At 38.0% G+C, this 21,276-nt stretch overlaps 1 protein-coding gene across 1 annotated transcript in view; it reads right to left on the bottom strand.

Moving 5' to 3' along the window:
* The window catches only part of LOC136864281 (IQ motif and ubiquitin-like domain-containing protein), a 361,129-nt gene that overhangs the window by 142,293 nt on the left and 197,560 nt on the right, over positions 1–21,276 (bottom strand). Inside the window, exon 5 of the mRNA XM_067141057.2 lies at positions 2,092–2,478. Within this exon, the coding sequence (XP_066997158.2) occupies positions 2,092–2,478 (387 nt within the window). The remainder of the gene's footprint in view (positions 1–2,091; positions 2,479–21,276) is intronic.

Here is a 21,276-nt window from a genome sequence, read left to right as displayed (position 1 = left end):
AGTAGTTTAGGGGAAAGCCTAAAATTTAATTCTCAAATATTTATATTATTAGTGATCGTATCGATAAATACTACATAACCAAAGTTATGTAGAATTAAATTTCCGGCCATTTATGTTTTATACATTTTTACCATACCAGCTATGATAATTCATGAATTTGTATTTTTGTTGCTAAGTCCATAGACACCGAGCCACGAGAAAATGGGTTAACAGAATTTAATGAAAATCGGAATATAGAGTCGGGGAATAAGAAACTACAGTCTAAGCTATAAACAATTTTATTCACCCTGGTTGTAATGGTAGTTTAGAGGAAGGCGCCTAAAATTTAATTTTTAAATACCTATGTTTTTGGTCCTATAGAAAAGTACTACATAACAAAAGTTACAGAGAATAATTTCCGATCATTCGTTTTACCGTACCGACTATGATGAGTGGTATTTCAGAGTCGGATGAAAACTAAATGTGAAGGCCTACAATATCGAAAGCGCATAACATTGATCAACAATAACATTACATTGACTTGACCATTGTTTGTTGTGATGTTCTTTGTCTCTTATGCTGCCTCTCAACTCCGATAGATGGGATTACTGCTGCATACCGAGTATAATAGCCTGAATGAATAATGGTGGGAAATAGCCCGGGAGTTAGAAAACTATCTTCTTTAGCATGCCATTCCTCTGGTTCATACATTTTCTGATACAGCTGGTACGTAACACACTGGTTCTTCATAGTATTCCAGATATTCGATCCCTACTCTGACACACTGTTTTGAATGGGCAGTGTTCATACTTAAGGCAGAGGCTGACTTAGCAATACTAGTAGTAGTATGGCCTGGTCTAGAACAACAATATAGGCCTATTCGAAATTATAGCAGCACAATTCACTACATAACTCAAAGTTCAACCCTGAAAGGAGCCGTTTCTTAAGAAAAGCTTCTTCCTATATTCATTTTATTCCAAATTATCAGTGAAGAGGGGGTTTCTCCTCTGGCTGGGAGGAAAAATTTGCCTCCAAGTCAGATAGATTTTTCCGCCACCAGTGTAGTGAATTGATATTTTCTGACTCATAGGGTACTCCTAGGAAACAGATTAGTAAAAGGGCATATTTTTTGCCCTGGGAGTCTCCAATATTCGACCCTCTCCCTGCTGAAGAAAGACGAAGAGTGTTCACGTGGCTGTCTGCAGCTTGGTCAATCCAGCTCTGGAACTTTGGACTGTTAGATCGGCAGTGTAGTCCTGTTCGTTAAATGTGAGAAAATGTGTGGTGGTTCATTTGATCGAGTATTCCATATGAAAGCATTGCTTTTAATCGCGCCATTCCTACTGACGTCATTTTAATGTATGTTCATTTCAGTTGGGAAAACCACTAAGACAGTCTTTCTAAGGATGTAAAAAAGCAAGTGGAGAGTGGGTGTATACCATTATGATGAAAACTCCCCAACCTGATTGTGATGATGGTATGCAAGCGGGTCTACCATTACAGTGAAAATTCTCTAACTCAGTCTTCATATGATGAAAGATGTTTGGTGACTTCCCCGTCGCGGTTCTAGGGTAACGTTAACAGCTATGCAATTTAATACAATCTTGCTCACAATGCGTACACTAGAATTTCGTGTACAATGTAGAATTCCATAGCGAAGCATGGGTACATCAGCTAGTAAGTTATAGAAAATGAATGCATACTGAAAAAGAAAAATGAATGGATACTGAAAAGGAATGGCTTCATTCTTAACAAATTTAAAATTTATACTCACAAAAATTGTCAAAAGTGAGTGGGAATTGAGTGACTCAACAATGACTCCCCTGGCCACTTATTGTACGCATACTATTAAATACCAAGCACATTTGTAGAGTTAAAAAAAAAAAAACCAATATTTCAACAATCGCTTGGTGGGAGAAAAGTGGATTGTGTGAAAAGATTGTAACAAAATCTTACTCTTTGCTAAACAATTGAAGAGATAAATATTATACTCCTATCAAGTGATAAGACTGTTTATGTAGCAGGAATCTTCCCCCATGAGAAAGTACTGATAATAAGACAGTCAAAACAGAATTCCATACTAATGTAGTTATAAATAATAAAATAACATACCTTATTAATAAGCTGTAAATCTCTCTTTTCCAGTCTTTCCTCTTTCAATTTAATTCTATGCTGCTCTATAGCTGTTAGAAGTTGTATCTCTTCCTCAAGAAGAGCACAAAACTCTGCTTTTTTTGCAGCTTCAGGTTTCATTTCAGCAATACGTTTTAATTCCTTAGTTCTCCATCGTTCAACCATGTTATAGAGCAGAGCAAAATCAGATTTTGTGCATGGAAATGTTTTATGAGAAAGTTGTTGCTTTTGGAACTGACTCCTCTCCTCTTCAAATCTCTGGCGTTCCTTTGATTCCCAGTTTTTGTATTTTCTATAAGCACTGCTCATCCTGTGTACTCCCATACGCATCTTGTAGGCTCGCCAACTTCTCTGTATAATGCGCACCTGTTATCATGGCAAATTTAAGAAACATTCCAATTAGAGGGAAAAAATACCAAGCACTATAACAAGAATAGCAAATATTAAGATATTTTTCAGAGCTATGGTTAAGCATGAAAGAAAAAGTATATAGGGTGGTCCACCTGAGTTTTTCACCTTATGTACCATTTGACTAGATGAAGATAGCAATAGGAAGTTTCCACATAGATGAATAACTATAAGACTGTGTGGCATTGTCAGGAGTAGGTGAAGACAACTCATACCTCATGCTGGTGTACAGAGGAAAGTGAACATTTAAACAATATCTGACGCATCATAACACCATATCTTCAAATGTTCAGAATGTTGATGCCACATTTCAAAACAGCACACTTCAATACTCCTTTTTGCCAATGCTACATGTCTGACTATGTAAATAACTGCATCCCCAAATGTGGTGGCCTATACATATGACAGAAATGGGTATTGCTCCATTTATAAAAAGCAACTTGGTATCACTACCTTGGTACCTGTTACAACATGACACATGTTTCTGTGCCCAGTGTGATGGCTGCATGTTGTGTGTTGTGTAGTGTGTGGTGGCATTAAGGTAGGAAGAAGGTGAAACCAGGTGCGGCATACAGCCTTCTACACTTGTTGAATAACATTACGTATTCTATTCAAGGCTGTATTTCCCCATCCGTTGGATGAATCACCATCAACAGCACCATATGCCCTCACTTCCTGGAAAGGCGCAAGCGACATTTTTGTCAAAATTGAGGTTAAGATGTTTATACGTCAATCAGATTCCTCCACTACATCTGCTGGCCAAGTATTCTAAACATCATATGAATCTACAGGGTAAAAACAACGTTAAAAAGAAATTATTGTAACCACCATCAGTAATATATAGAACACCAGGTTATCGTAAGAACCAGTCATTACATCTTAAGCGCCTGATTTAGAATCTTGTAATTTGCGTAGAGATTATCGTAAGCAGCACATTTTAATTCTGGGGGGGGAATGTGAGATGCAACAGTTTCACTGTTCGTGACTGTTGTCGGTCAATGCTGTAGTACATGTTTTATAATTGCCTCAAATCAATTTGGCACCTGAAACATACGGCAAAGCCAGTTGGCGGACCTATTGCATGTTGAGAGACAGCTAGTATACAGTACTAGTGAAATTCAGAAGAAGGGCAGGAAGGGAACAGAAGGGGCTGCTTCTTATGACGGACTTGACTGAGCAAGTACGGCCAGTAGCTAAACAAATCAGTTCACTGTCAGTATATATTCCTACCGTTCGTGCACAAAGTGAATTATGTCATTGAAAATTCTAAACTGAAGTTTGCGACAATAAGAGGGCATACGCAAGAGATTGTTCAGTGTTCATAGTTTTATGATTAAGGAAGCTGAGAACAGAAGGAATAAAGCACAAGAACAGTACAGAAGGGAGTTGTTGAAAATACAACAAAAGTAGCAGATGCAACAAAAGTCTTGTAGAAGACAGTCAAGAGAATCTTAGTCGAGCAAGTTGGCCAAAAGGTTATAGTCGCACAACTGTCAGCTTGCATTCGGGAGGTAGTGGGTTCAAATCCCACCTTTGGTTTTCCATGGTTTCCGATTTTCACACCAGGCAAATGCTGGGGCTGAGGAAACAAAAAGTAGAATAGAGACAGCACAAGACTGAAGACATTTCATTTGGTACACCAGGAAAAATACGGAAAGGGTAAATGCGTGTAATGGATGTTTAAGATTTCAATGCAAAATCCATGAATTTTACATTCTTCAGAAAACAACTCTATCAATATCTGTGTCAGGAGAGAGGATTAGTTTCCAAGGAGAAGTTTGAGAAGTATTATAAAAGAGTTAGGCTTCAACTGGAAGAAGATTAGAAATAAGACAAGGGTTTTAATCGAGGTCACCTATACGGCATCAACTTGAAAAACCTGCATCAGGCCTTTCTGGAGGCCACACGCCATGACATGACAGAAGTTATCTTGCGAATAAATTTGTGAGTGAGTTGCTGCAAAAACTGAGTGTACTTCTGAAGACTGATATCCAACAAGGAAATTAGCCGAAAAAGACAAAATGCCACATCAAGAACACAACCAAACTAAGTGAGAGAGATGATTTACGATCATCCTATTACAGTGACGGAAAACAAATATCAAGTTCTGGCTAGACTTTGCACTAAAAAATTAAACCCGCAATGTTCGACACCGAGTATCTAAACCTTACTTACGACTCCAAACATAGTGATCTACCCTCCAAAATATCGTAAGCGCTACAAGAGCTATCATAAGAGGATCACTTTGTAAACAATGCACTCGACAATAACCGGCAAACAATCCTAAGAGACATTCATAACTTTAAAAATAAGTTCCTTTTCGCAACAATTGAATAAATACATAGCCTAATATGACAATAAGGTGTACCGGGCGAGTTGGCCATGCGCGTAGAGGCGCGCGGCTGTGAGCTTGCATCCGGGAGCCCTGAAAATGGATTTCCGTGGTTTCCCATTTTCACACCAGGCAAATGCTGGGGCTGTACCTTAATTAAGGCCACGGCCGCTTCCTTCCAACTCCTAGGCCTTTCCTATCCTATCGTCGCCATAAGACCTATCTGTGTCGGTGCGACGTAAAGCCCCTAGCAAAAAAAAAAAAAAAAAAAGACAATAAGGTGGAAAATTAATTTCTGGAGTAGAATAAAAAAAGAAACTGCCTAAACTGTAAGTATTCGACTCACTAATCGTTTTTAACATCTCCTGTAAAATTCATATTTTGTCGCTTTCGATACTTTGCCTTTTCAGGGATGATGTGAACACCGTCAAGAAGTTTGGAACTGAACCCAGGATTTGGCACACAGTCTAGTGATTAGGAATTAATTGTATATCAGCAATTCTCCTCCCCTGCTGGTCAACATTCTGATTGTGATTTTATTTTTCCTTCGTCTTGTACTGGCTAACTATGGTGTCAGACCATATGACCAGATGGATTAACAATCACAGCCACCAGGCAGGCTGATAGAAGAAACATTTCCCAAAATATTTTCTAATGATTCAAATTCTTGTATTTTTGAATTTACAGTATATTTTAATGTACAAGTAAGAGAAATGCTGATTATTAATAAAATATGCAGTTACCGTATACTCATCATCATCATCATCATCATCATCATCATTTTCATATCCCCTTGTCCTGCTCCTGCCAGGTTGGGGTGTTGTTAGCACTTCTTCACTGTTGCCTCAACTGACACCACTCCTCTTCAGTAATTGTATTCCAGTCTGGTCTTCTTTTTCTTACACTGTTCTTGACAGAGTCCATTAATGTTGCTCTGGGCCTCCCTCTTGTCCTCTTTTATTCTATCTTAGCTTCCAATACTTATTTTGGCATCCTTCCCTCCTCCATCCTCGTAACATGTCCAAATCATCTCAATTTATTTTTCCCCATCCTATCACTCTGTTTTTCTACCTCTATCTCTGAACATTTCTTGCTCTGTCTCTCATTGTCTTCCTTACCATTCTCCTCAGGAACTTTATCTCACTGGCCTGAAGTTTACTGTCATTTCTTGCTGTCAAAGTCCAAGTCTCTGATGCATATGTTAAGATAGGGGTGTAGTAAATCTTGTATATTATCTCTTTACATTTCATAGAAACTTCTCTATTCCAAACCAGGTTTCCTTACATTCTCAAACCTATACTCCCCCAGTGCAGCAAACATCCTTTTCCTTGGTAATAAACATAAATGTCCCTTCCTCTCGTAGCATTTTTCAATTACTTGGCTTATATTGATAATCTGATCCTGACAGACCCTCTATGGTCTGAAACCACACCAGTTTTCATCCAACTTCCTCTCAACCGCTGATCCCCTCTCTTCCAAGATGCCAGTGAACACCTTGCCTGGTATACTGATCAATGAGATACTTCAATAGTTGTTGTAATCCTTCCAGTTCCCTTGCTCAATGACAGGTGCAATTACTGCTTTTATCCAATCAGAAGGTACCTCACTTACCCCCCATAGTAATGTTATTACTTTATGGAGTCATTTCATCCCTGCCTTCCCACCATATTTCATTATTTCAGGTCTAATTTCATCTATTCCCGCTGCTTTATGACAATGTAGTTTATATACCATCCTTTCCACTTCCTCATGTGCAATTTCACATACATCATTGTCCTCTCCTTGAGCTTGGCTGTTCGTGATGTCACAAGGAAGATTTCCTTTTACGTTGAGATGATTTTCATAATATTCCTTCCAGCAGTCCAGTGATTCCCTAGGATCTATTGTGAGTTCACCTGATATCCCCCTCTCTTCCTAAGATTCTTTATTACTGTCCAGAAAGGTTTCCCTGCTGCTAGAACTAGCCTTTCCAGCACATTCCTGAAATCTTCCCAGGACTACTTCTTGGATTCAACAACTATTTGTTTCGCTCTGTTTCTTTCAACTACTTACAATTCCCTGTCTACAACAGTCATAGTCTGGAGCCATTTCTGATATGCATTATTTTTACGTTTACAAGCTGCTCTCATTTTATCATTCCACTAAGATGATCACTTTTTCCCCATCTTTAGACACAGTTGTTCCCAGGCATTCCATTGCTGTTTATACTACAGCAACCTGGTATGGCAACCATTTTCTTTCTATATCCTGAACCTGCTTACTGTCCACTGTTCAGAACTTTTCATTAATCGTATCCACATACTTTTGTCTAATTTCATCTTGGAGAGTTTCTACCCTTCTTCGTCTGCGGACAGATTTCACTTTATCCTAGGCCTAGAGATGCTTATTTCACTAGAGATCAAATAGTGGTCCGTATCATTGAAAAGTCCCCGGAAAACCCACACATTCCTAACAGATATCCAAATTCAAAATCTGTTAAGATATAGTCTGTTGTGGATCTTGTTCCCCTACCATCCCATGTGTAGTGGTGAATTGCTTTATGCTTAAAGAATGTATTCGTAACTGCTAATCCCATGCTGGCATGGAAGTCCGGCAAATTCTTCCCATTCCTGTTAGTCTACATATCTTCCCCACATTTACCAGTCACCCTTTAGTATCCTACAGATCTATTTCCACTCTTGCATTGAAATTGCCCATTAGCACTATGCTATCATTGTTGACCCTGACTATGATGTCACTCAGTGCTGTCGTCTTCATCTGCACTCTCACATGGTGAATACACTCTGACAATTCTCGCCCTAATTCAGAACAGAGTGTAGTGGGATGAAATGTCGCATGGCTTTTGGTGCCGAGATATCCCAGGACGGGTTCGGCTCGCCAGGTGCAGGTCTTTTGATTTGACTCCCGTAGGCAACCTGCGTGTCGTGATGACGATGAAATGATGATGAAGAAAACACATACATCCAGCCCCCGTGCCACTGGAATTAACCAATTAAGGTTAAAATCCCCGACCCGGCCGGGAATCAAACCCGGGACCCTCTGAACCGAAGGCCAGTACGCTGACCGTTCAGCCAACGAGTCGGACAGTGTAGTGGTAAATGATGATGATCCAGAAATGGAGAGTGATATTGCGATGGCAGAGATGGAAATGGCTGTTAAACAAATGAAAACAGGAAAAGCATCAGGGATGGATGAAATATGAGTTTAAATGATAAAGGCAGCAGGACCTATTGGTCTACATTGGATACATAGGCTGCTAAGGTATATATGGAGGAAAAGCAAGTACCTGATGATTGGTGTAAAGGTCTAATAATACCAGTATTTAAGAAAGGTGACAGGAAAGTATGTGGCAATTATTGAGGAATTACACTGTCCTAATTTCTCCAACTGATAAATCTACCCACATCATTTGCTCATTTACATGCTTAAAAGAAACTATGTTGCATGCAATATTATTCCTAAAGAACAGTCCTACCCTACACTCTGCCCTTCGCTTTTTAACCCTGTCAATTACACTTTATAATCTCCTATCCCTTCCTTGTTACTCCCCTTATCCAAATATCATTAACTCGTAACACATCCAGATGCATCTTCTTTACTCCGCCAATTCTGCTTTCTTTCTTCCACAAGCCCATTAATATAGAAAGCCCCCCACCAAATTCCATTTTTTTCACCAATTTGTTGCCAAGGAGTCCCTCACCTGTGAAATGGGAGTGGAAGTCCACTACTCCCGTAGGTCCGAGGCTTGTTTTTAACATTCTGACTGTGCTTGGTGAAAATTCTGTGAAGTAGGTTCCTAGCCTTACGAATAGTTCGTCTGAGGATCTCTTATCTTGATTATTTTTAAGTTTTTGTTTTATTGCCATCTATACTTTTATTCTTTTGACTATGTTTCTAACTAGTTTTTGTATGTTTAAATATGGTTTGAGCTTTTAAGACAAATAAAATGTATTATTTCACTTCAAAGGCAGTGTCTTATTCAATTTTATTACATTGGTTTAAAATCATTTTATAGGAAAATAAGGCATTGTGAACAAGGTCCCCTGATTATTTTAAATTCATCATTATTTTCCTCATCATTATCATTTTTTAGATCCTAGTCAATGGATTAATTTTAAATGTTAATCTACTATTTCATTTTGTCTCAGTTCATAACACCAGGAGATGATGACCTAGATGTTAGGACTCTTTAAACAACAAGCATCATTGTCATTAATAAAATTACGAATTCACTTCCACGAATGGCGTTGACTTTACTGGAAAATGCACAGTAAACTAGCCAGCCCGTCAAACGCGGATTAAAGAACCCCTATATCATTTCCAAAACAATTGAAATACAATTAAAATACAACAAAAATAATAATAATAACAATGACAACATTAATAATTATTAATAAAGCTAACAGTGCCATTCAAGTAGCCATTGACATTAACTGGAGGATGACATAACGGAAAGTTACTGACAAACTAGCCCACTTGAGTCGGCGAATGACAGAGCAGTACACCACCTTGCACACACTGTTGGAATAGCTACACAAGAGGACGTACTACTGGAGCACTTCATTACGATAAGTCCAAATTTTGAAGCATTAAAGGGGTATAAACAGAATTTAGACATAAGTGTTTCTACAATTCTAAACATTTTTCGTCAATTAAAAGAAAAAACGAAGTATTTGATAGAATCTTATGATGTTCTTTGAAATCGAAACATGTCACTCTTTGTTTAATAATGTGTTTTTTATAAGTATGTTATAGTGTTATAGGTGTTATATTTAGTGTTCAACAGACTGAAAAGCTTTAAAGATACGTTAATAAATAAGTTACAAGATTGCAAATGACTGCAAAAGGATCTTGACAATGTTGCGACATGGACAGCAGGCCATGGTATGATAGTAAACGTGCTGAAAAGTCAGGTTGAGAGTTTTCCTCTCGGTTTTATTTACTGCACTGATGGGATGACCAGGCGAGTTGGCCACGCGGTTAGGGGTCTGCAGCTGTGAGCTTGCATCCAGGAGATAGTGGGTTCGAGCTCCACTGTCGGCAGCCCTAAAGATGGTTTTCTGTAGTTTCCCATTTTCACACCAGGCAAATGCTGGGGTTGTACCTTAATTAAGGTCATGGCCGCTTCCTTCCCAATCCTAGCCCTTTCCTATCCCATCGTCGCCATAAGACCTATCTGTGTCGGTGCGACGTAAAGCAAATAGTAAAGGAAAAAAAATTAAAGTTGAAAAAGTTGATGGGATGAAAGTTCCTCATAGGAATCTCTGTGAGTACCTGGGTGTTAATAAGAGGAAATATCTTCTTTGGGGTAATCGCATACATGGAATTATAAATATATATATATTTTTTTTTTTTGCTAGGGGCTTTACATCACACCGACACAGATAGGTCTTATGGTGACGATGGGATAGGAAAGGCCTAGGAGTTGGAAGGAAGCGGCCGTGGCCTTAATTAAGGTACAGCCCCAGCATTTGCCTGGTATGAAAATGGGAAACCACGGAAAACCATCTTCAGGGCTGCCAATAGTGGGATTCGAACCTACTATCTCCCGGATGCAAGCTCACAGCCGCGCGTGGAATTATAAATAAAGGCTACAGATCCATTCATATAGTTATGAGGGTATGTAAGGTTTGCAGGGGAGATGTGACATAGAATGACATTAGTAGGCAAATAAGTTAGTGTGGTGTTTGTAAAAGTAGGAAAGATGACCATCTTCATGTTGATGTTGGGAGTGAAGAGGACAAATTGAGGCAAATATTTGCTGATAAGAAGAGGAGCTATTGATTCCCTAAACATTTCTTAAATAATTTCCAAATTCTTTGAAATTATTTATGAAATGTCTAGGGAATATGCCACCTGGGTGACTGCTATATATGTACATCAGTGGTGATTGATTGATCAATCTCTGTATGGTCCTTAATTTTACGGATGTCACTTATTTTATTCTCTATCAACAATCATTTCTACTTACACAATTTCAATTTAATGCCTAGAAGAGAATGGGATGAGAAGAGGAGTAAGCAGAGTTGTGCAGTGCAGTGTTCATTTGTTTCAAGTTTGATGCACATTTCATATTTATTGTATGGTTTGATCAACTGAGTTGCGCGGATTGAGTTCCTTAGTACCCAAACCACATATCTTGAATCTCTGAAATATGTAATAATGATATGACAAGATATCACATCCCAGGGCATCACTCCATGCAGAGTTGACAGGAAACTGTCATACAACATTCTCAGGTTTTCATTGGATAGCACAGGGCTCTCACTGGTGTGGCTTGAATCAAAGAATATTTACCCCTAGTCTACTGAAGCTGTTATTGGTGCAGCACAAAGCTAAGAACATCAAAGTCGCACAGCACGGTAACATTTAGAGAAGCACAATAATAATATGTTTGTGTTCAGTAGCAATGTTCTGTGAAGGTAAGAACACAAGAGTCTTGTATTATTGTTAAGTGAAACTGAGAAGTGTCTGATTTGGAGAGCACACCCAAGAACAAGGGAAAAATAAACTCTCAAATCAAGCATTGGTGTAGATGTTCTGCCCCTATTGCATAACTAGTTGCTGTTTATGCTAGCCAAAATTCCACAGCTGGTAATATTTTCTCACACATTTTAGTCTAGGTGGTCTTTCAATTGGAGCAAATAAGCACTAGAATGATTGGTTTCACCTCAGATGGAAGTCAATCCAATAAAAATGTGTGGAAAAGTTTAGGAACAAATAGGAAAGATGCTCTGTTCCTAACTCATTCGACAAAAACAGGAAACTTTTGGGCCTTCTCAGGACACTGTGTATATAACTAAGTGCATCAGAAGTAATTTCCACGACAACTTTTTTTTTCCTTACAAGTTGCTTTACGTCACACGAAAACAGATAGGTCTTATGGCGACGATGGGATAGGGAAGGTCTGGGAAGGGGAAGGAAGCGACCATGGCCTTAATTAAGGGACAGCTCCAACATTTTTCTTGTGTGAAAATGGGAAAGCAGGGAAAACCATCTTCTGGGTGCCGACAGTAGAGTTCAAACCCACTATCTCCCGAATGCAAGATTACACCAGCGCACCTCTAACTGCAAAGCCAACTCACTTAGTTCTATGACAAAAGGCAAGTCTATTACAATAATGAAGTTGCAGACTTAAAATTCTAACAACAGGTTTTTGAAATACATAAATTTCAAGGTTTGAAAATTTGTTTCAAACTAACGTCTGCACATGCAGATGCCACTTCATTCCAGAGTATGAATGTAAGACTTGTTTTTCAGTTTTTTAGTAATTCTGTTGCAAATGTTATAAAGTTTCTTAGACAGGTAAACTCAGATGGACCAAGCTCGATGACTGCAGTCGCTTAAGTGCAGCCAGTATCCAGTATTTGGGAGATAGTGGGTTGGAACCCCACTGTCAGCAGCCCTGAAGATGGTTTTCCATGGTTTCCCATTTTCACATCAGGCAAATGCTGGGGCTGTACCTTAATTAAAATTAAGCCCACAGCTGCCTCCTTCCCACTCCTAGCCCTTTCCTGTCCCATCATCGCCATAAGACCTATCTGTGTCGGTGCGACGTAAAGCAACTTGTAAAAAAAAACCTCAGAGGGATTTGAAAACACTGAACTGACGGAAACTTTCATTTAGGAATTAAATCACCTAATGGATGTATTAAATACTTTTAAACCAGCAGAGGCCTTTATAAAGATTCAACAGGGCATCAAACTTTAATGAAATTGAGAGATAACTCAACTAGAAACAAAAATACTTTTGACTCAGAAATCTCTTGAATCTCTAAGAGCACAAATTCAGAGCACTATACAGATGAAAGGGTATTGATGGAATAATGGAATATGATATACCATATGCTCACAGAAAAACATAATCAAGATCCGCTAGAATGGCACTCCAGTTTTCCGCATGGGTGGGAGCAAAAAAACATCCACTGTATCCCCTGTCTGTCGTGGGAGGCAACTAAATGGGAGACCAGGGAACCTCAACTTGGGAGCATGAATTGGTAACCATGGTTCTGCTTTCCGAGTCTGGAATTGCTTCCACTTATTTGTGCCAGGCCCCACCCTTTTATCGTTCCAATCTTACCTCCTTTGGTAACCTCTTGTTCTCTTCCGACCCCGATAGTATCATATTTCCGAGGCCTAGGGAGTCTTTCATTTTCATGCCCTTTGTGTTCCTTCACTTTCTTTTACCGATACGTTCATTCTTCCAAGTGTCGGACCTCTTCCATTTTCCTTCTGATAAGTGTTAATAGAGTATGGTTGTCTAGCAATACCTCCTCTTAAAACAATAACAACCACCACCACCACCACGCTTTGGTGTATTACTCATTAAGTTATGGCAAACACACTTCAAGAAGAGGTTCTCTCAATGTACACATGTTGCAGTCTATTTACATCCTAACGAAACTTGCCCTGCCATTAGGTAGTAATTGTGAGACCAAATATGAGTTGTCATTGACATCATTTGTCAATCAAATAAGAACACTGCCTAGAAGACAGAAGAGACAAATAAGTCTGTAGATGCAAAGGCACAGAAAAAAATATGGCAAGCACTAGAATTTACTGAGAATATGGATGACCTCTTACTGGAATGAGAGAACAATTTAGACTTAAATGCAATAAAAACTTTCCAGTCTGTCAAACACACAGCAATTACAATATAAATTATAACACTATGAACATACCTGTAAAATACACACTAATATACAAAGAATGACATGTTTCGTTCTACAAGAACATCTTCAGATTCTATCAAATCACTTAAAACATGCTTATATATGTACAGTATTGTTTATGTTGTGTAAACTTGTCAATGATAGAGAGTTTAGTGATTAATATAATGGAAAACTTAAGATAAGTAGATAAGTATGTAAATTTTCCATTATATTAATACTTGTATATTTATTTTATTTTTGTCATTACTGGTTCATGTTATCACTATACTCTCTATCATTGACAAGTTTACACAACGTAAACAATACTGTACATATATAAGCATGTTTTAAGTAATTTGATAGAATCTGAGGATGTTCTTGTAGAACAAAACATGTCATTCTTTGTATATTAGTGTGTATTTTACAGGTATGTTTATAGTGTTATAATTTATATTGTAATTGCTGTGTGTTTGACAAACTGGACAGTTTTTATTGCATTTAACTAAGTTGACACTGGAAAATAATATGGCTTCATTCTTAACAAAAAAATAAAAATTTAGACTCACATAACATTGAAAAACACTATATTGATAACGTGTGTTTGATTTATTATCTAAGAAGACATAGAGTACGCAATGCATCCAAGGTCACAAAATGTCATAAATGTATCAGCCTGCTTCAACGAAAGCCTACAGAACGAATACCTACCGCAGCTCTCACATTTATTACATTTTTTTTTTTCAATCTGCTTTACATCGCACTGACCCAGATAGCTCTTACGGTGTTGATGAGACAGGAAAGGGTGAGAAGTATGAAAGAAGCAGCCTTGGCCTTAACTGAGGTATAGCCCCAACATTTGCCTGATGTGAAAATAGGGAACCATGGAAAACAATATTCAGGGCTGCCGACAGTGAGGTTCGAACCCACTGTTTCCCGAATGCAAACTGATAGTTGTGCGTCCCTTACCACATGGCCAACTGGCTTGATCACATTTATTAGGGACTACACCAATAAATACAGAACTGACAGTACTTTCCTCACCCATCCTTCAAAAGCCGTTTATGTGTTCGTGCAAGTTGTGAATGAAGGGGAAGAAAAACTCTTCTGTGAACATAGTCTGTAGGGCGATATATTTTATGAGTGTTTGGACAGTTTATACAATATCACAATTAATTTTGAAGAATTAGGGTGCTGTGATAAACATATAGTGGACATTATTCCTAAACTTGTTCCACATTATATGAAGTGTCGACTTTATTCTGTAGGAAGACAAATTAGAACCGACTTCTGGAATGGTAAGCAAAAGCATTATATTGTGCATGCAATATTGTCTTGGTAGTAGGCTGAATTGTAAACTAAAGCTCAATTCGAGGAGGAAGAGCCACCCAGTGGAGGAACCAGTGAATAAGGGAAAGATCGCAATTTCTGTTCTAACATTAAAATCTAATTTTTTATATTAGAAAACTGTCCACCTTTCCAAAAAGATATATTTTCTTTCCACATTAGAACCTTTACATTATTGTTGATTCTATTAATGGGACATGTTTCGCCCTTATTTTTTGGGCATCATCAGCCACGTTCCTTACCTCAAAGTCATAAAAATATATAATCAGGATCCAGTTTATATTAATCTCGTAGTATTCTATAAAAGGCTATATTATGATAAATTGGTTACAACATGTTTATTGCATTACATAAGTGTCCACATTTGACTAGATAATGCTGGCCAGTGGGATTATACATTTTATAATGGGTAACACTAAACCTAATATAAAAGTATTGGGATAACACTGAAAAACTGTAATTTAAAAATTGATGAAACAACTTTAGCAGGTTTTAGCACTCAGTCTTTTTGTCCACTGTTGTGTTGATTTGTTTTTGAAACACGTACTCTTGAAGATATAACTTTAGTTCCCATTGGAAAATTCTATAGCAAAGTTATTATACTAACTGAATGTTTAGCAAGTCTTGTTAAAAAATTTACTTTAACACCAATAACATTAATAAACTAATAGCTATGTTTGTAACTTATTGAAAGATGTTGGCTAGTTTTAAAACAGTAATTTTAGTGTTTAACAATGCATGTCCTGTCGATTTTTATAGAAATCCTTAAAAGGTTAAGTTGCTTGTTGTTGTTGAGCTGTTGTAGTGACATGCCGCTTGTCATTAACGAGAATCAAATGGTGACTACGCAATTTGTTGTGTTAAAGATGGATTTCAGTAGCTTCAATTTGAAGAATGAAGTTGATTGTCTGTAACGAGAATAAAAATGTATTTCTTAATATTGAAGTGTGTATTATCGCGTTAGCTTTATTACTTACCCCCTTGTCTCTCTTGCGGCCAGCTTGTCTTGGAGGCACTACCAGATTGACTGACTGTAGCTGCACCTGTACGCCTAGTGTTGTATCTGTGTGCGGCCTGTGGAGGGCGATCGGTGGACAATGTGTTGGTTGATCTTGGAGGAGTTTTTACTGGAGGTGGAACCTTTATGAGGGGAGCTTTGTTGATGTTTTTAAAGGTACTCTTTTTTATTTTTAATGTTGTTGTTTGAGTCATCAGTCCATAGACTGGTTTGATGCAGCCCTCCATGCCACCCTATCCTGTGCTAACCTTTTCATTTCTACGTAACTATTGCATCCTACATCTGCTCTAATCTGTTTGTCATATTCATACCTTGGTCTACCCCTACCGTTCTTACCACCTACACTTCCTTCAAAAACCAACTGAACAAGTCCTGGGTGTCTTAAGATGTGTCCTATCATTCTATCTCTTCTTCTCGTCAAATTTAGCCAAATCGATCTCCTCTCACCAATTCGATTCAGTATCTCTTCATTCGTGATTCGATCTATCCATCTCACCTTCAGCATTCTTCTGTAACACCACATTTCAAAAGCTTCTATTCTCTTTTTTTCCGAGCTAGTTATTGTCCAAATTTCACTTCCATACAATGCCACGCTCCACACGAAAGTCTTCAAAAACATCTTTCTGATTCCGATATCAATGTTTGAAGTGAGCAAATTTCTTTTCTTAAGAAAGCTCTTCCTTGTTTGTGCTAGTCTGCATTTTATGTCCTCCTTACTTCTGCCATCGTTAGTTATTTTACTACCCAAGTAACAATATTCATCTACTTCCTTTAAGACTTCGTTTCCTAATCTAATATTTCCTACATCACCTGCCTTTGTTCGACTGCACTCCATTACTTTTGTTTTGGACTTATTTATTTTCATCTTGTACTCCTTACCCAACACTTCATCCATACCATTCAGCAACTTCTCGAGATCTTCTGCAGTCTCAGATAAAATAACAAAATCATCGGCAAATCTCAAGGTTTTGATTTCCTCTCCTTGGACTGTGATTCCCTTTCCACATTTCCCTTTGATTTCCTTTACTGCCTGTTCTATGTATTTTTAATATTTGTAATAATTGCAGAATTAGTTTGTATAGAGGGATTTTGGTGTCTATTGTATCGTTTAAATTGAGGTTTTAATTGAAATGTTCGTCTAAAAAAATGTAAATATTTTCATAATCATTCATTGGTTTACCCTTTCTTCAATTTTTGAGAATTGTTAAATCTTGTTCTATTGTTGTGTAAGAGTGTCCTGTTTCCCTCATGTGTACGCTCATAGGTGAAAATTTATTGTGTTTATTTGCGTTAAAATGTTCCAAATATCTTGTTCAAAAGCTACGTTCTGTCTGTCCGATATAAGATACCAAGCATTCAGAACACGTGAGCTTATAAATCCCTGAACCTGAATATTGATCAATATTGAAATTAACAACGTTATGGTTTAGAAACATACTTTGATTTGTGTTCTGTTTTTTGAGAGCAGTTTTAACATCCTGTTTTTTTAAATTGGTTTGAGACTTGGATAAATATTAGGATTATTGTACGTAAATGTAGCACACATGGACTTTTTTGTTTATCTGGAATAAGATTTGTCATTAGTTTATTCTTAAATTTTCTGATTATACGGTTGACCATTTCTTATTGAATTCGTTAAACTCAGCTATTCTTTTTATGTAATTTATTTCTTTATGGCGATCCTTGCGTGTGAGAGGGATTTTAAAGGCTCTATAAATTAAGCTGTAATATGCTGCTTGTTTGTGGGAATTTGGATATAACGAACTGTTTTAAATTGTAATTACCTATGTAATTGTAATTTACCTATGATAACAATGACATTTACAGTAAGATACAAAAGTTGGAAAATAGAAAAGCGGCTGGAATTGATAAGATTTCTGGGGATATACTAAAGGCAATGGGTTGGGATATAGTACCATATCTGAAATACTTATTTGATTATTGGTTGGTTGAAGGAGCTATACCAAATGAATGAAGAGTTGCTATAGTAGCCCCTGTGTATAAAGGAAAAGGTGATAGACATAAAGCTGAAAATTACAGGCCGGTCAGTTTGACATGCATTGCATGTAAGCTTTGGGAAAGCATTCTTTCTGATTATATTAGACATGTATGCAAAATTAATAACTGGTTTGGCAGAAGGCAGTTTGGGTTTAGGAAAGGTTATTCTACTGAAGCTCAGCTTGTAGGATTTCAGCAAGATATAGCAGATATCCCGGATTCAGGAGGCCAAATGGACTGTATTGCGATTGACCTACCTAAGGCATTTGATAGGGTAGATCATGGAAGACTGCTGGCAAAAATGAGTGCTATTGGACTAGAAAAAAGAGTGACTGAATGGGTGGCTATATTTCTAGAAAACAGAACTCAGAGAATTAGAGTATGCGAAGCTTTATCTGACCCTGTAATAATTAAGAGGGGAATTCCTCAAAGCAGTATTATTGGACCTTTATGTTTTCTTTTATATATCAATGATATGTGTAAAGAAGTGGAATCAGATATAAGGCTGTTTGCAGATGATGTTATTTTGTACAGAGTAATAAATAAGTTACAAGATTGTGAGCAGTTGCAGGGTGACCTCGTTAGTGTTGTGAGATGGATGGTGGGCAATGGTATGATGATAAACAAGGTTAAAAGTCAGGTTGTGAGTTTCACAAATAGGAAAAGTCCTCTCAGTTTTAATTACTGCGTTGATGGGGTGAAAGTTCCTTTTGGGGGTCACTGTAAGTACCTAGGTGTTAATATAAGAAAAGACCTTCATTGGGGTAATCACATAAATATGATTGTCAATAAAGGGTACAGATCTCTGCACATGGTTATGAGGGTATTTAGGGGTTGTAGTAAGGATGTAAAGGAGAGGGCATATAAGTCTCTGGTAAGACCCCAACTAGAGTATGGTTCCAGTGTATGGGACCCTCACCAGGATTACTTGATTCAAGAACTGGGAAAAATCCAAAGAAAAGCAGCTCGATTTGTTCTGGGTGATTTCCGACAAAAGAGTAGCGTTACAAACATGTTGCAAAGTTTGGGCTAGGAAGACTTGGGAGAAAGGAGATGAGCTGCTAGATTAAGTGGTATGTTCTGAGCTGTCAGTGGAGAGATGGCGTGGGAGGACATCAGTAGACGAATAAGTTTGAGTGGTGTCTTTAAAAGTACGAAAGATCACAATATGAAGATAAAGTTGGAATTCAAGAGGACAAATTGGGGCAAATATTCGTTTATAGGAAGGGGATTTAGGGATTGGAATAACTTACCAAGGGTAATGTTCAATAATTTTCCAATTTCTTTGCGATCATTTAAGAAAAGGCTAGGAAAACAAGAGATAGGGAATCTGCCACCTGGGCGTCTGCCCTAAATGCAGATCAGTAGTGATTGTTGTATTGTAATTGGGGACAGTGTTGGCTTTCTATAGATTTGGTATTCAAATCCATTATTCTTACGTGTGGCAGTGATGTCTAAATTGTTTGTAGATTTATTGACTTCATCTTCTTTCGTAAATTTTATATTCTGATCTAGGGTGTTCAGGTATTCCAAAATATTGTCACTATTGTTGATTTTTTGATCTATTATGGTAAATGTGTCATCCATGTAGCGTAGCCATAGGTTTAGTCCTTTTATTTTTGTTAATATTTTGGTGTGTCCTAAATGGTCCTGTAATAGTTGAGAGGGGAGTTCCTCAGGGCAGTGTTATCGGACCTTTATGTTTTCTTATATATATAAATGATATGAGTAAAGGAGTGGAATCGGAGGTAAGGCTTTTTGCGGATGATGTTATTCTCTATAGAGTGATAAATAAGTTACAAGATTGTGAGCAACTGCAACGTGACCTCGAAAATATTGTGAGATGGACAGCAGGCAATGGTATGTTGATAAATGGGGCTAAAAGTCAGGTTGTGAGTTTCACAAATAGGAAAAGTCCTCTCAGTTTTAATTACTGCGTTGATGGGGTGAAAGTTCCTTTTGGGGATCATTGTAAGTATCTAGGTGTTAATATAAGGAAAGATCTTCACTGGGGTAATCACATAAATGGGGTTGTAAATAAAGGGTACCGATCTCTGCACATGGTTATGAGGTTGTTTAGGGGTTGTAGTAAGGATGTAAAGGAGAGTGCATATAAGTCTCTGGTAAGACCCCAACTAGAGTATGGTTCCAGTGTATGGGACCCTCACCAGGATTACCTGATTCAAGAACTGGAAAAAATCCAAAGAAAAGCAGCTCGATTTGTTCTGGGTGATTTCCGACAAAAGAGTAGCGTTACAAAAATGTTGCATTGTTTGGGTTGGGAAGAATTGAGAGAAAGAAGAAGAGCTGCTCGACTAAGTGGTATGTTCCGAGCTGTCAGCGGAGAGATGGCGTGGAATGACATTAGTAGACGAATAGGTTTGAATGGCGTCTATAAAAGTAGGAAAGATCACAATATGAAGATAAAGTTGGAATTCAAGAGGACAAACTGGGGCAAATATTCATTTATAGGAAGGGGAGTTAGGGATTGGAATAACTTACCAAGGGAGATGTTCAATAAATTTCCAATTTCTTTGAAATCATTTCGGAAAAGGCTAGGAAAGCAACAGATAGGGAATCTGCCACCTGGGCGACTGCCCTAAATGCAGATCAGTATTGATTGGTTGGATTGGTTTATAAATATCTGCCAATATACCTGAAATGCCGGCCCTGCATGCCTGCCTCTTAACCGGAGGCCCCGGGTTCGATTCCCGGCCAGGTCAGGGATTTTTACCTGCATCTGAGGGCTGGTTCGAGGTCCAGTCAGCCTAAGTGATTACAACTGAAGAGCTATCTGACGGTGAGATGGCGACCCCGGTCTTGAAAGGCAAGAATAACAGCTGAGAGGATCTGTCGTGCTGACCACACGCCACCTCGTAATCTGCAGGCCTTCGGGCTGAGCAGCGGTCGCTTGGTAGGCCATGGCCCTTCGAGCTGTTGTGACTTTTTTTTAAAAATACCTGAAATAGGCATATATATATATACCTATATACAGGGTTATTCACCGAAGATGTTACACGGAAATAATGTCTAAATCATTAAAGGTATCGGTATTCTGTTTTCATATTCGTAAATGATACCCAGGAGCTTGTAAAATAATGTGCTATGTATCCTCATGGGGTGATTAATTACCGAGATATTGATACTAACTCCATATTTTAAAATGGAACGGCACGAATACATACAGCTAGCCTAAAAGTTCAACTGAGTACAAGTTCAAATATGTAAGTATTTTCAGAGGAGCAACGGTGGGTCGAAGCCCCGAACAAATAGCATTTTTCAAAAAAGTATTTTCAAAATCGGACAGTTACTTTTTGAGATATCAATAAAAACCACATTTGGTCTTTTGTGTGGCCCATCAGACAGCGTGCAGTCGGCCAAGGACGTATTGGCACGCAAGCTGTTTTCTGGCAT

This window comes from Anabrus simplex, chromosome 2 (genome assembly GCF_040414725.1).
Source record: "Anabrus simplex isolate iqAnaSimp1 chromosome 2, ASM4041472v1, whole genome shotgun sequence".
In the NCBI taxonomy this organism is placed as follows: Eukaryota; Metazoa; Arthropoda; class Insecta; order Orthoptera; family Tettigoniidae; genus Anabrus; species Anabrus simplex.
The sequence above is the reverse complement of the archived record's forward strand: the minus strand, read 5'-3'. Positions and strand labels throughout refer to the sequence as shown.